Genomic DNA, 17,586 nt, shown 5'->3' on the forward strand with positions numbered 1-17,586 from the left:
GGTAAGCAGATAGATATTAAACCAAAGCATTATTGTTTATTCTATGATTAATAATAACTTCCTTCAGTGAATATGTGTTTATTATGACTAACCAAGGTTATGTATGAGGCCGTCAGCAATCCTGAACCAGAATTGCTTACAAATTTAGCTTAAGCACTTACCATCATGTGGCTCTAGAGTCCAAAGTTTGTTGGCAGAATTATCCAGAAGGAACTGAAACGGTGGACCATTATCAGGCCCATCTAGATCTACAGGTTCCAAAACAGCATAATCCTTTTCCTGCTGACAGATGGTTAGTTCTCTGTCAATCTGTGGTGGGTGGTCATTAGAATCTTCCAGAAGAACTACCAATGTTCCCGTACAAGACCGGCCAACTAGGATAAATCAAAGATGGTTACTTCTGTTTGATATGTGCCTTCAACAACTTGTAGAACACACAGTCAACATCTGCTTTCGATGAGCTTCCCAAACCTCACACATCCTTGGCACAGAGCAGTGCATGTCTCTCTTTCCGAAAGGCTGATAGCTGATCAAAGAGTCCATGGAGGCACTTTTTAAAACTAAGAAGCATATTATAAAGACAAACCTGCTGAGTGTGACAGACCCCACACAGCTTTCTTTATAGAGACTGGATGCTCATCTTTATGATTCAAATACTTTATATTTGGTCACATCTTCTCAGCTTCTTTTTCTTCCCTCACATATTCCAAATATGGTTTTCATCTGTCTATGTGTATGAATATATTTATGAGGGTGACCGTGGAGATCAGAAGAAGCTATGGGATCCCCTGAATCTAGAGTTATAGGCCACTATGCTGAGAACCAAACTTGGATCTTCTGCAAGAGTAGCAAGCATTGTAACCACTGAGCCATCTCTCCAGCCACATCTCATATATTCTATGTAAAATTTCTCATCAAACCCTCCTTAGACTTATTTCAATTCTTGTATTCTTTGGTAACCATTTTTATTCTGGGGGGTGCTTAGGTTGGAAGCCAAGTTCTCATGTATGCTAAGCATGTTCTCTACAACTGAGTTCTATCACCAGTCCAAATTTACTAACTTTAAGAATGTACTCAGCTGGGTGTGGTGGTACACACCTTTAATCCCAATACTCAGGAGGCAGAGGCAGATGGATCTCTGATCTCTGTGGGATGGAGGTCAGCCTGGTCTACACAGGGAGCTCCAAGCCAGCTGGGGTTACAGGGAGATCCCGTCAAAGAAGGAGGAGGAGGAGGAGGAGGAGGAGGGAGAATGTACTTAAGTTTCTCAAGTATTGCTTTCTCATTAAACATGAGAAAGAACTGTTTGTCTTTTACCACAGCTGACACACTGAATGCTGAACATACAGCACAGAAAGTCTTGTTCATCCTGAGAGCCTCGTCATCTGCTCAGGATTTCTTTGCTAACTATGACTTAATGAGACTACAGGGAAACACATAATATAGCTGTTATTTCGTTTTGAAAAAATGTTAATGAGGCAGGGGACCTGGGTTTGATTCCCAGCATCCACATGGTGGCTACAAACTGTCCTTAACTCCAGTTCCAGGGGACTCTGACACCCTCTTCTGACCTCCGCGGCATTGCACAACATGGGTGCACTCATGTACACGAAGGCAATACACTCGTACACATAAAATAAAAATAATAAATTAAAAAAAATTTAATGTTAATGAGTAAGCCAAGAAAATGCTTGTATCCCACCCTAATTTAAATGATATAGTCTTGTTAACAGTAACTATGCTCATCTGTTAATACTCTTCTCAATATTTCACACATGAATCTCAATAAATATATATTTTTTGTTTTTATGTGTATGAGTGTATTGCCTGAATGAATGTGAGTGCACCCGTGTCATGCAATGCCGCGGAGGTCAGAAGAGGGCTTCAGAGTCCCCTGGAACTGGAGTTAAGGAAAGTTCATTGCTGCCATATGGGTGCTGGGAATCAAACCCGGGTCCTCTGCAAGAACAGTCAGTGCTCTTAACTGCTGAGCCATCTCTCCAGCCCCTCAATAAATATTTTTAATTAAATTACTGCTTATAATTTTGGAAGTAGATCCAAAAATAAGTAGATTTACAAAGCTACAAAAGGTTGACAGTAACTTTTTCCCCAATCAAATTTAAGCAGGCTGCCTTTTAATGAAAAGATGAAGAAAATCACAGTAGAAATCTGATAAACTGTAGCACTAATAGGAAACAATAGAATTCACTTAAGTCAACCAACAGTTATCATCTAACATTCTTTCCATCACATCTTCAATTTTAAGCATACCGATAGAAACAGTAAGAGATGCTTGATATATTTAGATTCATTAGTCAAAGCAGGAGCTAAAATCAAAGTCTTAGAAGATCTGCCAAGCCACAGAAGGCCAACAGCAACTTTTCATGTCCTATCTGGGAAACGGAGTCAAGAAGAAGCAGTTGCTAGAAATGGTTGGGGAGCACAGAAAGGCAGCTCGACACATTCAGGTGAGTTCAAAACTTACTTTAGACTATTCACTTAGACAAATGACTGGTATCAGTGAGTGTAGCCTGGCACAGTCACAGAGCCAGTTGAGCGCATGTGTGCCAATTAAAGTCTAAGTTCATAAAGAGTCTCTGAAAAAATCAGTAGTTCTACATTACTGTATGTTTTCTGAAGCTGGAAACTCACGGCATTTTAAGTCCCTGAATGGAGTTCTTTATTGCTAGAAAGATTTCACATTCTTTCTTCTTAAACCGTGATATGCCCCTGTGAATCTCCAACATTGTCATTCTGGAGTCAATAAACAAAATGCTTACCACTTTCTACATGGCACTCACACAATACTTTAGATTTTCTTTTTGGCAGAAGCTAAAATAAGAAGGTATTTTGTGAAATTTGAACTCAATTTTCTACATTAAACACAAGTGTTCAAGTGATAATTATACCCACAAAGTTGTAAAGTTGATTGTGAACATCACAACCTGGACCAGATGTGGACGTACTTCTCAAACAATAAAGAAATGACCAGTTTAAAAACATCTGCATTTGTTGGTGCTGGAGAGATGGCTCAGTGGTAAAGACTGTTGCTTTTACAGAGGACCCCAGTTCAGTTCCCAACACCTACATCAGATGACTCACAAACACACACACACACACACACACACACACACACACAAATTTTCTATATCTGTATTAAACAAACATGCACCAAATTTCAGCTAGATGCTTGGTAAAGGGATGGTTTATCAAAGAAAAATGAATGGAGTTTATCACCAGCCTAGAGGGAAAGATTATCCATGATGCATCATGTGTGATAATCACCACATTATTCCCAATGCAGGAATATTTAAAGGGCTGTGGGAGATGAGCAAAGACTAGTGAGATGATCACAGAAGTAGCCGGTGCTGCTCATTTGAAGACCTGTAGGGGCCTGCATTTGAAACAGGAGGGACAGAGATGCTCTAGGAACAAGGTGCATAGCACGTGCCTTCTACACTGCTCACAGGGAAGCCAGCCTGAAGGCAAAGAGGATGCCCACAACAAATACAAGAGTGTGAGCTGGATTCTGAGAGACTGTGGAATTAATTTCCTAAGTCATTATCTAGAAATATTTTGGAGTATCAAAACAAAATGTCCATAGTTTACACACATACATACATGAGCATAGACTAAAATTCAATGAAATAAAATTCTTCACGTTGTCTATGATTTTTTCCATTAAAACTTGTAGCATTGTCATCTTTTGTAGAGCATTTCTAAATTTCCTAATTCCCTGGGTCACTTTTGGATAAGTTTTGCTCTTTTTTCTTATACTGCACTCGCCATGCTTATAAACAGTATCTTTCAGCACTAAACAACAAATTTCTTATATGTTGATCTCTAAAACTTCTTACTCTACAAACAGTATTTTGTCTTCCTGCCATCCAGTGTCTGCATTTCTGTAAACCCTCCCCTTTGTGTTTAACTCTAAAAGCTCTTAACTCCCTCTACTTGTGAAGAGATCTGAACACTCTTTATCAGTGAAATGTTCATACCATAGAACCTCTTACAAGAATACGAAGCTGTCGGCCTTTCATTAAGAAGATCAAACCCTCATCTTGTGATTTGAAGTTTCTACAACCTAGTACTTGGACTTTAATATGCAATCAATATCTAAAAATAAATGAGTAAATAAAAATCTTGTGTCCCATCATAATTACATTTTTAAGCAAGTTAGATTTCATTTTTATTTGAGCAAATCACTCAGAATTGTAAAGTAAGAGCAAGTTAACTATATTTCTCAGCTGGTACTTTCTCCACTATTTTTTATGGTTTTTCTACTTATGTTAAAATAACTACAAGAAAAGAATTCATGTGTGAGGAAACATGACATGAAGGTGACTAAACAATGATAGTCACAACCAGGTTTCCTTTCAGAGGCAGTTCAGATATTTGAATCCCAAATGTTTTAAATGCAGAAGGGTGTGCAATGTGGTATTTCCATCTCAAGGGGAACAGGTGAGAAGAAAAGACTTGAATGGGGCAGATTGTGTGTGAATTGGGCTACCCTTTCCATTGACGTAGGAAGCAGCTGGAGTCTCTATCGGTTTAATCCTTTGTCTTTCAACAGATGCAACTTCAAGACTATAGAAAAGTTGAGGTTTAATACCAGAGAAAGCAATGTATGTAATTAACTGAAGAAATTCAATAAATGTGTCGAAATAGTTTACAATATTGCTGTGTTGGGCAGTATGCTCAACTTGTGTAGATAAAAACAGTGGAGACCTTTTTGGATTAATCAGGTAGTTGAAAGAATTGGTCTCTCTAAAAAGCTCAAGATTATTTTCCTTTACTACTTATGATAATTTGTCTCAAATGTAATCAAAGTTATGAAATTAAGCAATAGTGCTTCAATTTATATTTTCATCACTTTTTTTTTTTTTGGTCTTTTTGAGACAGGGTCTCCCTGTAGACCCAGCTGGCCTGGAACTCACTATGTAGACCAGACTGGCCTTGAACTCACAGAGATCTGTCTGCCTCTGCCTCCTGAGTACTGGGATTAAAGGCATGTGCCACGACACCAGGCTGTTTTCATCACTTTTAAATAGTTGCTTTGTGTATTATATAGTAGTTTATGTTTATAAGCACAATAGCAAACATTTTAGCATATGTATATATATTTTAAACTATTTAAAATGTTTCTTATAGAGTTCATTCCTAAAGGGTTTCAAGGTCACTGCTGTACAGTATCTGATGGATACGCTTTTCAGAGTACTTTTTAGAAATAATCTTGAAGATTGCGAACCACAGCAAAGATGTGAGCCAACACTGGATTATTTCTTTGTTCAGAGAAGCTCAGAATAAACCTACCATGAACCCAACTGTTTCAGGTGGGTTGACCCCTTTCAGCATGTGCAAATAAAATAATTCAAGTCTGTACCCCTTAAAAAAGCACAGAGATTCTTGAACATGCCCTGTTCCCTCACCAGACATAATACAGTCACCAAAACTCAGACTTCGGTCATTTATCACTCTTGTAGCTTTGCATCACTGATGGACAGGGGCCTAAATTGCCATAATAAATAGAGTCACCATAATAAATACATTTTGGAGAGTTGTTTTTATTATTTTAATTACATGTGTGCATATTTGTTTTAAATATGTTTTATTGTTTTTCTTTTATGTGTATGAGTATATTGCTGGCATGTATGTGAGTGCACCCATGTCATGCAATGCCTCAGAAGTAAGACGAGGGTGATAGATTCCCCAGGAACTGAAGCCATCATGTGCGTGCTGGGAATCAAACCCAGGTCCTCTGCAAGAGCAGTCAGTGCTCTTATCCGCTGAGCCATCTCTCCAGCCCCGTGTGCATATTTTTGTGGGTGTTTATGCACGTGAGTGAAGGTGCCCATGGAAGCCAGAGGTATCAGAACTCTCTAAGCTGGAGTTACAGGCAGTTATAAGCTGCCCAGTGTGAGTGATTGTAACTAAACTCCAGTCTTCTTCAAGAGGAGCAAGTGCTGTTAACCACAGAACCATTTCTCCAGCACTGAATACATTATTTTTTTGCATTATACATTTTCAGTACTTTGATGGAAACAATGTCTGTATTAAATTTTGACCTAGAAACAACCAGCTCTTACCCTGGACTTTCCTAGAAACATACCCTGCATTTGCATTTTATTTTAGAAAACGGCACTCACCCGTATCCACCGCCACCACTGAAATGTTGTACTGGTTGTTTTTCACAAACTTTGATTCTCGGTCTAGTATTTTTAAAGTTTTCAAGTCTCCAGTGTTCTCATTAATTTCAAACCAGTTGTCTTGATCTCCTAACATCTGATACCTAATTTTTAGAAATCAAACATAAAATGATCAAACCAAAGGGAGACACATAGACCTTCCCTTTATGCACTGATGAAAGTGAAGGAGCTTTCAGGAAAGTGGTTACCTCAGTCCTTCACTGCTGCTGGTTTCTGGGTCCATGGCTTTGTAACCCAGGAGGTCTTGGCCAGCTGGCAAGCCATCTTTGCTCTGAATAACTTTGACTGGTGGCTGGCACTCAGGACCCTCATCACTGTCTTTAACTTTCACAGTGACAGTTGTAGTGCACATGGTAGGAGTTTGTGAGTTAGCTGCTTTGGAGAACTGGGCTTCATTAAGAACACCGATTTGTAGGATGATTTGGCGATTGAGTTCATAGTTTAATGGCTGTTTTAAAATTATACTTTAATTAGTCAAAATACCCTTATACAGAAAACCAATATTTCCAAGTTTTAATAGAAATGTCATTCTTAATTTTAATGATTTATTTATCTTTCTTTTTTTTCTTTTTTTTTTTTTTTTGGTCTTTATGAAGCAGGGTCTCCCTGTAGCCCCAGCTGTCCTGGAACTCACTATGTAGACCAGGCTGGCCTGCCACCATGCCTGGCTTATTTATCTTTTATATATTTATTTTGTATGTCTATGTCTGTGTGTATATATGTGCACATTCCTGCTGGTGCTTGTGGAAGCCAGAAGAAGGTGCGGGATCCCCTGGAACTGGAGTTGCAGATGGTTTTGAGCCACCTGACGTGGGTGCTGGGAACTGAACTAAGTCCTCTGTAAATGAAGCAAGCACTCTTAACTGATGAAACCATCTCTTCAGCCCTGCATTCTTAGTTTTAAAATGTTATCAAGGGGCTGGAGAGATGACTCAGCAGTTAAGAGTGCTTGCTGCTCTTCCAGAGGACCTGAGTTCAATTCCCAGCACCCATGTTGGGCAGCTCACAACTGCCTGTAACTTTTTTCTCTGCCTCAGTTATCTTCATACCTAGAGGAATGAGGTTTGTGCCTGACATGAGTTCTTTCTAAGAAAAAAAGGATGAAGAAAAACATTTCTGTAATCCAATGTAAGTCATTTCAGCGTCTCACAGCAATGTTCTAATATACAGAGGTAGTGTTCATTTTTAAACTTATTTATTCTTTTGAATATATACAGACTATTCTTTAATCTAAGTTCCCTCCACACACACATAGCTTCTCTTAACCCTTTCCACATCCCACCAAATCCCTTCTTCCCAAGTTCCCTTCCTGCATGTATGTCTGTATCTGTGTGTTCAACACATTGCATTTGATTGGCTTTCCTGCGTGAGTGTGGATGCATGATTATTTACTTGAGCTGGGAAATGTGCCATGAACTACACCACTCAGGAACAAGACTCATCTCCCCTAAAATTTTTAGCTGCCAAGAGCTCCTCTGGGAGGGACTCTTAGGAAGTGTTCATTTTTATACAATGCCCAAACATAATTTTGAATGTTTTAAAGAACAGCTTTATAATTATTTACTTACCTTAACAACACACAAGACCCCGTCATTTGTATTTGGATCTGTGGTGATTTTGAAATTTCCATTTTCATTTCCCTGTAAGATTGTGTACACTGCCTTTGAGTGAGGAGTGTTTGGCAAATCTTGGTCTTGTACTTTCATTCGTAAAATCTCAACATCGATTCTGTTTTCTTCAACTTCTGTAGTATACTGAAAAAAGGAAACCTTTCTAATTATCATCCACAGCCTTAACAATGTGGTTTCTACTGTAAAAGTTATATTTAAGTAAGAGGAAAAGTGTTTTGGAAATAATAGAGGCCCATAGTCGGAAAAGGAATTTATAAGATTTATGCCTAGTATACTTTGTCTTCTTAAGTCTCTTTTCAAATCTTTGCTGTTCACCAAAGATGAATGACTCATCTCTTAACTGCTGGACTTCCAGAAGATGTTCCTACTCAGTCTAGCCCTCAGATTCAGCTCTTCTCTGATTCTGAATAATTTTTATAATCCGTCTCTCCTTATAATATTTATAGTCTGTCTCTCCTTTTTAGACATGCTAAGCACCAATTAAATATTTTCTGTTAACATATTGAGTACACAATACTTACAGATAATGCAAACATACACTACTTTTTTAGAACATTGGGGCTTGGACCTAGGGTCTCCTGAATGCAAGCCAAGTCTCTAACTTTTTCACAATCATCTTTCTTTATTTACTTTGGTTCACTAGCAAAAGCTTTAAGAGAAAAATTATCCTTTTGTGGGGGGAATTAACTCATAGATACCTCCCTCCAAAATAAAAATGATAACAAAAGCCTAGATACTAAATACCTAGAAACCAGCACAGATCAGAATCTGCAGGAGATAGGAGATAAATTCATAGGAGGGTGAAAGAGATCAGATCTAGACTTGAATCCTGCTCCCCCAGCTTATGGACTGTATGGGTGTGATCTTGGACAAGTTCCTTAACATGTCTTCATTTCTTCCTATGACACATGGGATAATCTACTTCCTTATACATTTTGGAGATCCATGTAAAGAATTACACAGATGTGCCCCTCACTGTGTTGACAGGGTCTTCATTCTCTGACTGGTGCCCCAGGGTAGGCTCATGAAAAAAGTGGAAGATAACTCATTAAAAGTCAGAAAAACAACCACTACCTGGGGATGATCTCTTACATGTGTCTAGCATAACTTACTGCCCAAGGCAAAGTGTGTTCACGGGATGCTGAAAGGGTTGGGGTTGAGGTTGTACTCTGACCCCAAGAGAAGGTATAAAGCCAGTCTCATTCTCAGCTTCAGAACTAGAAATATAAAGGAAACTACTGAGCAGGCCTGCTCTTTACCTTATAAAAGAATTTAAGTCCAAGGAATCAGAAACTGGAGCTTAATAACCAAGAAAACACCAAACTCATGAACAGCACCAGGGATGAAGGAATTCTTTGGTGACCAAGAATATAGCGATTTCCCTACATCTGGAAACAACTGACACTTCAGTTATTCCACTTCTAAAACCGTACTTTTTCCTCCTGGATTATGTATGCACTCCGAGTGCTGCCAAGTGCTGGATTTGTGTCTGAAATAGTAAAGGGCTCTATAGCTCACCAAGCCCAGAGACCTACTCACAGAAGTTTGGGTAAAATATGGCGAGTTGTCATTTTCATCCTCAAGTGAAATAGTGATTGTTCCTGTGGTGAATAGACCAAAGGGCTGGCCTCCCATGTCTCGGACCTCCATGACTAGCCTGTAAGTGTCACATTTCTGTAAAAGAAGAAAAAGAAGTAGTGGCAAGCATTGCCACTTCCTGCAATTTACAGTGGTCATAATTACTCCTTATGCTGTGGCTATTGTATAAACATCCTTTAAAATTATATATATGTTATACATACATGTCTGGTCCTAAATGCCATTGGATAAAAAACATCACAAATGTGAATACGGAACAAGAAACTGACCAAATAGCACAGTTAATTTCAATTGTCACTTTAGCTAGATTTGGAATCACTGAGGAGACAGCACTCTGACCATGTATGAGGGATTTCCAGAGATTCAGCTGCGGAGAGGGATCCGCCCTGAGTGTGGAAGGCACTGGCTGGGATCCCAGACTAAACAAAAGGGAAGGAGAAAGACGGCCGAATGCCAGAACTCATCTTTTTCTGCTTCCTGTGACTGCAGTGTAACCAGCACCACCCTGTCTTGTTGGACTGTACCCTCAAATCAGAGCAACAGTCAACCCCTCCTTCCCTAAGTCGCTTTTCTTACACCTTCTGTCACAAGAAAAGTAGCTAATGCAGAAGTTGGTGTATCTAACATAACAATTTGAAATGTAAACTTATGTATTCATAATTGCAAAAACTGAAGCAAAACCAAGATGTTCTTCAGCCGGTATATGGGTAAACAAGCTGGTGCAGTCAGACAGCAGAATATTACCTGCTACCGGAAAGAAAGGAGCTATGGAGACATAAAAAGGCACGGAGGAAATTAAAATGCAGCTCAAGAGAAAGCAGCTAATCTGGAAAGACCACATATTGCATGATTCCAACTATGTGACATTCTGAGAAAAGTGGAACTGTAGGGCCGAAAAGAAAGAAAAGCAAAGAACAGTGGTTTGCAGGAAGATGAAGAACAAGGAACAGGAGGGGCTTGGAAGATTCTTAGAGCAGTGAAACTATTCTGCATGGTGTAGTGATGAACTTGTCTTTACATTCGTCTAAACCCTTAGATGGAAGAGCATCAAGGACAGATCAGTTCAGACTATGGACTGCGGGTGCTAAGGGCATGTGCGCACAGGCTCACTGACTGTCCCGAGAATGCCACTGTGCTCTACAGTGTTGGTGGTACAGGAGGCTGTATGTGTAAGGTGGATGCAAATGGGAATCCTCCCGACTTCCTGCTCAATGTACCAGTGACCCAAAACTACTTTGATAAAATATTTTATTAAATTTTCAAAATTACTTAATCAAAATAAAAGCAAAAATAAAATAAGTTGGAGCAATGTCATCATCAGCACCCCAGATCAGGTCGGTGAGATCCAGTCAGACCTGTGTTATACCTTGTACTGTGTTAACATCTCTGCAGAGAAGCTGTGAATACAGCCTGGGAAAGAAGCTTAGGGCGTAACCAGGACAACCTCACTGTAACTTGCCTTGGCAGCAGTTCTCAGCTTAAACACACTTAGTGGCTGATAAGTTAATGCACTGATCCATTACCTCTCTATCCAGCAAAGGCGTGGTGGTAGTGATGACGCCTGTGTCTGGGTGTATGGAGAAATGCTTGGGGTGATCTGGGATTTGCTGCAGGATTTTGTATTTCAGGCGGGTATGTAGTGTCCCTGGCTCATCGTTGTCTATGGCAGTCACCTGTCCCACTGAAGTTCCTGTTTACGTAAAGGCAATATTGGCAAAAATCTAAATCACGATACGGTCACACACAAAAATAAAGGTATTAGTGCAGTAAATTTTCCAAACACACACACACATTTTTTTTTTTTACAGATAATCTAAGGAGTGTAGAAATCTTCTATAAAATTTCTCCATACCTCTCTTCCATGGAACTTCAATTAGGTGGCTACTGAGAAAAGCATGATCTGTATTTTACAGATGACAGCACCTTCCATAACAATGGTTCTTAAATTCTTTCTCCCAGATCAACATATCTTTGCATAACAAAGAATTTATGCTTTACATGTTACATGCTGAATTACTAATATATGCAAGCAGCTGTTAGTATTGGCAGAATTAAATATTATGCCGCCATCTAAGTATCATGTAGACAAGATTCACAGCCCAGACATGACATGAGAGAACATTAGGAATGACGTCAGAAATCCACACTGCTTGTCAGAGAGCAATATTGCACTTACACATGTAGCCAGCAACAATACACAGGATCCCATAATAATCAACAACGCTTCTTGCTAAGTTTTAATATACTGGACAGTTTTTTTTATGCTCTTCCATCAGCTTAGGTTACAATCTTGGTTTCACATAACATCAAACCAGATAAAACTTTGCTTTCAACTTGCTTGGAAGACATGCCAGGAAAACCAGTGTAAATGTTGTTATAAATTTAGCAAACATGTTCATGCCCAGTATGTCTCCAGGTTCTTGAAAATATATTGAAACTTCATAAAGATTCCAATTAAACACTATTTTGTAAAGTCATCTGTTATATATAGGCACATACTAAAAATAGAGAAATCATATTTTTGGTCACATATTCAGGTCCACTATGAGTTAATCTAACTATTTACAATCTTTTTTCTATTATTTAGAAGTCTTTTATATGTGAGTAGCAATATAAACAGAAAGATGTTGTTGCCTTTGCAATGTGTATGATCTTATAAAAGTAGATTACATATTGTATACTTCTGAGACTCAATCATTTTTAAATGTCTTACATAGTTATTCAAATCATTAAAGAAGAATTCAACTTAAGCAAAAATGTAGTGCTTTCCTAAGACTTTCATCATAGTGACATGGTAAACATCATAGCCATGGATCACAAACTAAGGCTAAAATGAAAGCCAACATCCAAAGTCATTTCATAAAAATCAATTCAGAAAAGCAACAATGATTTTATAAGATTTCAACAAAAACACAGCCTACAAAAGTCAACTCTGAAGTACAACATCAGTTAAAATGCCCTTCGGCATTACAGAATGAATTCCCTGGGGTCTTCTTCATGCCACCTTTGTCACTCATCAGATAAGAAGGTAGTCGAATGTGTCCCACATCCAGCCTTTCAAAACCCTTAGATAAATGACCATTAAAAATAATATTGAACAAATAACTTCTCATTCTATTGGAAGGTGCTACAGTGCTTGACCCATTCATGACCCCCAGTCACGGTCTCTATGAGTTCCCACTGGGCCTACCCAATGGAGAAAGAGCACATAGGCAGAGATCAAGTGCACCATGCAACTTCACCTTCTTGAGGTGTCATTTCTCATTGTATGTCTGACCCACTCATGACTCCCAGTCACGGTCTCTATGAGTTCCCAGCTGGGCATCTGTTTAGACAACACCTCCTACTTCTTCCAACCAGAAACCCAGCAACTCTTACAGAACTCCAGCAATCTGAACTTCAACAACAACTAACCTAGAAAGAACTGTGTTAAGTAAATATTTCCAGGATGGCGAAGTCATGATATGAAAGGGAACATAGAAAGGATTTACCTTAAGAATCATTTTGAATTTAAGAGCAATTTGACCCTTGCTATAAAAAGAATAAAACATCAATTTCTATTAGGGAAACAAAATGTATATAATCAAAAGTACCAAAAAAGCATGACGTGCAATTATAAAATTAAACATTTTAAATTATACTACTTTTTAAGTTCTAAATTATCTTTTTATTATACCACTGTAAAACATCTAGCCAGGAAGAAGGCTCAGGGAGTAAAGGCACTTGCTACTGAGCCTGATGACCTGATTTCAAGCTCTGGGATCCACATGGACCCACACCCACAAACCTAAATAAATAAATAAATATTCAATAAATAAATATTCAATAATAAATAATTTTTTTATGTGAGCTTACCAGAGCGGCAATTCTCAGGCACACTAAAAACTGTCAGTTTGGTTTCAAAATACGGGGCATTGTCATTGTCATCTTCGACTTTGAACAGCAAGGGGAGCGGGTAGTCCGGGGCGTAGCCATCTGCAGTGGTCGCATAGCCGTAAACCTGGAAGGAAAGCAGCGCTGGTCCCCAAATGACAAATCACTCACAAAAGTGATAGTAAAAGTAGAGCACAACGTTGCATCTGAAATGCCATCCACAGGTGTGTGTGACCTGATTGATGCAACAGGGAGGAAGCTCACGGGAACAGTGGACAAGAACCGTGTAGCCACAGTCCCCTTGGGCTGTTACCCTCAGTATTCTCCCTCCAAAGTACCACGAGCTCCCAGGGGCTCTCAGAATTACCTGCATGGTGTTCTACTTGAAGAACACAGGTGGACTTCCGCAGTTATGCTCATAAAAGGTATCACAAAAGTTTATGATTGTAAATTCAACACACACACATATATATGTATATATTTGTATATATAAATTACCTATGGGTAATGTCTCTACCTGTATATTCTAATTTTTCTCTCATAAGCATACAGTTTTTAATGCTAATAAAATGCATGCATATCCTAAACACCATCTCAAAATGATCCATCTTGGCCCGAGTCACCAGGATTTAATGTCTTTTCCCTTTAAGTTCCATCAGTGCTCACTCTCCTTATGTAGCTGGTGCACAGCCACACTATTCAGTCCTCCAACACTTCCCTTCTGTCCCTAGATTATGTGAAGTTTTCTTTTTCAAAGTGCTATTATTTTGAGATTTGAGACTAGAGAAAATTATAAAATTGTGTTATATCGTTGTTAGATTACAATTGTCCTCAGGCATGAACTCCAAGACATACTGGTATTTTTTTTCCCGGGAGTACCTAACATAGTAACACAGTGCCTTGGACTGGGTAAGTTTTTAATAAACAACCTTAGTAATCAATTCAGCCACCTTTCCCTTTCAGGAACACAAACTACCCTTTAAGTGTGCCTGCTGTATGCATTCTCCCACCTCATCACAACGGCATTGAGTCGATCTCTCAGTGGAAATGGAGCACCTACAAATACACACGATTTCATATCCACTGATTTAGACACAGGTTTTGTTTAGCTTCACCTGTGTCCGCTCTGCCTCTGTTTACTGAGATCTTTGCTTGTTTTCTCTCAGTGGAAATGGAGCGCCTTTGCTTCCCACCAGGTGAGCATGTGTAACTTGAAATAATATTTCTTGATATTTGCCTACAAATACACACGATTTCATATCCACTGATTTAGACACAGGTTTTGTTTCAAGTGTTATATTGGTTTTATATTTCACTAGTGATGAGTCGAGAATCTCCAAAAGAAATCCTAACTGAAATCATTGTTTCAAGGAGGATCATTGAAATTGGAAAGGAGCTAAACACTAGAGTCTGGTCTCACACTTGAAGAGAATGCACTCACTCTCACATAACAGAGCCACTCACTATAAAATGTTCTTACTTAATCTTTATAGCAGTACTTTGAGAACTACGTAAGAAATGGCTTTGTGTTTGAATCCAATTGTTCTACATTAAAAGCAATACTAATAAATTGAAATGTTGGTATTATATATAATACTAGTAATAATATAGTCATATTTTGACTGTGTTAAGAATGTGACTTCAATGCCATGGCTCTGTTTTTGTAATTTTTTATTTTGTCTTTTGCTTTTGTTTTGAGACAGGGTCTCACTGCAGCCCCAGCTGGCCTGGAAGTCACTATGTAAACCTGGCTGGCCTCAATATCATAGAGATCCATGTTCCTCTTCTTCCTGAGTGCTGGAACTAAAGGTGTGCCACTATACCCAGCTGAGTCTATTATTTTTCTCAGGGATGTTTCTAGAGCCTGGAGAAGCTATCTCATTCATCCCTTCCATATTTTGCTTTGTTGAAATGTCTGTCATCTTTGGGAAAATTCAAACAACTTCCAACAGGATTTGGAATGTGAGTTTGCCCTCACAGTGAGAAGTATCCAGTTCTGACCAAGCAGAGAAAGGGAAGAAGGTAGTACCAAGACCAAGCAGGTCCAGAAGGGGAGTTGGTCGAACAGAAAGACAATGCATAGTATGGCATATCTGAAAAAAAAAAATCATCATTGCTCAATAGTAAGTGTCTAGCTGGAAAGGGAAGATGGGAACAGAGTTCCACAGATTTTTCCAAAGATACGAATTCCCCCAACACTCAGAGAGGAACCGTCTTTGCAGCTGCCTTCCTTTGTAGAATAGTTTAAAACTGTTAAAGAAAGCTCTCTTCTTATTTGGGAAACTTTCAAAAATGCCTGCCATGAATTCTTGCAAGGTTAGGTAAATTCGATGTTTTTAAAAAATACTCCCTAAACTGCAGTAATGGAGTGAGTACCCAGAAAATCTTCACAGGGCAAGATGAAATGACCCAACAAGGGGCAAAAGAGAGAGCATGAAGGCAGTAAGAACTGTACTGAATTGGCCCCACGACTGCCACTCTGTTATTGATTAAATGGAATCATTTTAAACATGGTAATTTATTATCAAAACCTCATTTATATAAATTAGATAAAAGCAGAGGATTGAGCAATTCCATTAAAATCCCAAGAAAAAAATTCTGGAGTCTACACATTCATGTCTCTAAAGAGTTTTCCTCTTATGATATCGCCAGTCCTATACCATTGGCCATCACAACAGCTCTCAGGTAGGTAGGATAGCTCTTAGCAGCCTATACACCAACAAAACAGACCCCTGGAGGCTGTGGTTCTCCAAGCCACAAGGAATACTGACAGGCACTTAATGTACCAGAGGAATCATCCAATAATATATCTTTTTCAACTGATTATTTGATAAAAATCATTTATATGTAGATTTAAAGTATATTAACTTAAACTTTTCCTTTGACAGAGAAATCTTCTATTCCATCTTACTTTGAACTATTTTTATGATTGACATCATGTTTACATCTTATTGTGATACTTTGCTTAAATTCTACTTAAAAATAATAATAATAAGTTTTATAAATGCTGCTTCTTAATGCCAATTCAGACCTAAACATTGGAGAAACAGAGGTAGTGCTTATGGTAAAATGTTTCCAAAGCCTAACTTGAACACAGACTGCAACTTAGTTTATTCATCTCGCCCATAAAAATAGCAAAAAATAGCAAAGGATCTGTCAGGAAGCTGACAAAGCTCAGTGGACCACACACAAAAAGAAGATATGAAAAAAAAGTGGGTTTGTCGAAAAGACAGTTCTAGTGAAGGAGGGAGACAAGAAAGAGAATGGGGTGGCAATGACTAAAATTCAATATGCAAATGTATGAAACTGTCAAACAATAACAAAAATTTAAAAGGTAGCAAAGAAGCTTATTTTGCTTATCTTTAATTTTAAACGATTGTCTCCCCTCCCCTCGCACAACGTTTACAGTAAGAACCAAGAAAAGCAGACGCTTGGAAAACAAGCCCTGTCAGATAATCTCAGACTAGTCAACTAAATACTGTATCATTCAGAGTACGTAGGCTTTCTTTCTCCACAAGAGTGACTTGTGGAGTGACAGCTGCTGCAGGTGAAGGAGCTGTAAAAGCTGCAAGCGGCTCATACATTCTCTAGCAGGTGCTATCTGTTTATGGATAGAAAGATAAAGTGGTTACAGTGGGGTTGGGGGAAGAACACATGCTTAGCATATGTGAGGCCCCCATGCTCAATAACACACACACACACACACGAAAAAAGCAGAAATGAAAATAAAAAACCAAGTTGGGCTGTTGATTCAGCTCAGTAGCAGAATACTTGCCTATTGTGCACAATGCCCTGGATTACATCCCCAGCACTTCAAAAAGTAAAACTAAAATTCATTTATACCTTTAATCCCAGTACTCCAAAGGCAGAGGCAGGAGGACTTCTGTGAATTCCAGGCCAGCCTAGTCTACATACTGAGTTCCAGGACAACCACGGTTATTTGTCTCAAATAAACAAATAACAAACGAACAGTTTTATAATATCAGAAGCATGATTGCTTGACCTAGAGGATTTTTGAAGGAACATGAAAGAGAAAATGTCACTGCAGCCCCGCCTTTGTTATAAGTAGAAATGTTGTTTTAAAATTTGCACTGCCCTCAGAAATTCTGTGACAGACATCCTAGAACAAGGTCCAGTCTCCTCTGCATGAAGAGCAGTACCATCTTCTCTTTACCCTTCCTCCTTTGTATTTCACATCTAAGTGGCCAACTATCCTAGTCTGGGTTTGCCATAGTGGATCTGTCCTTCCTTCTCCTTTCCCTTTCCCCTCCCCTCCC

At 38.8% G+C, this 17,586-nt stretch overlaps 1 protein-coding gene across 2 annotated transcripts in view; it reads right to left on the bottom strand.

The window, feature by feature from the left end:
• The window catches only part of Dsc1 (desmocollin 1), a 29,262-nt gene that overhangs the window by 3,226 nt on the left and 8,450 nt on the right, over positions 1-17,586 (bottom strand). For both annotated transcript variants that reach the window (XM_008828834.1, XM_008828836.1), the window contains exons 6-12: positions 13,292-13,436; positions 10,960-11,126; positions 9,377-9,511; positions 7,775-7,960; positions 6,395-6,654; positions 6,147-6,289; positions 162-374 (exon numbers count right to left, since the gene is read on the bottom strand). In XM_008828834.1, the coding sequence (XP_008827056.1) occupies positions 162-374; positions 6,147-6,289; positions 6,395-6,654; positions 7,775-7,960; positions 9,377-9,511; positions 10,960-11,126; positions 13,292-13,436 (1,249 nt within the window). The remainder of the gene's footprint in view (positions 1-161; positions 375-6,146; positions 6,290-6,394; positions 6,655-7,774; positions 7,961-9,376; positions 9,512-10,959; positions 11,127-13,291; positions 13,437-17,586) is intronic.

Source organism: Nannospalax galili, unplaced genomic scaffold (genome assembly GCF_000622305.1).
Source record: "Nannospalax galili isolate Female #2095 unplaced genomic scaffold, S.galili_v1.0 scaffold252, whole genome shotgun sequence".
NCBI classification, from domain to species: Eukaryota; Metazoa; Chordata; class Mammalia; order Rodentia; family Spalacidae; genus Nannospalax; species Nannospalax galili.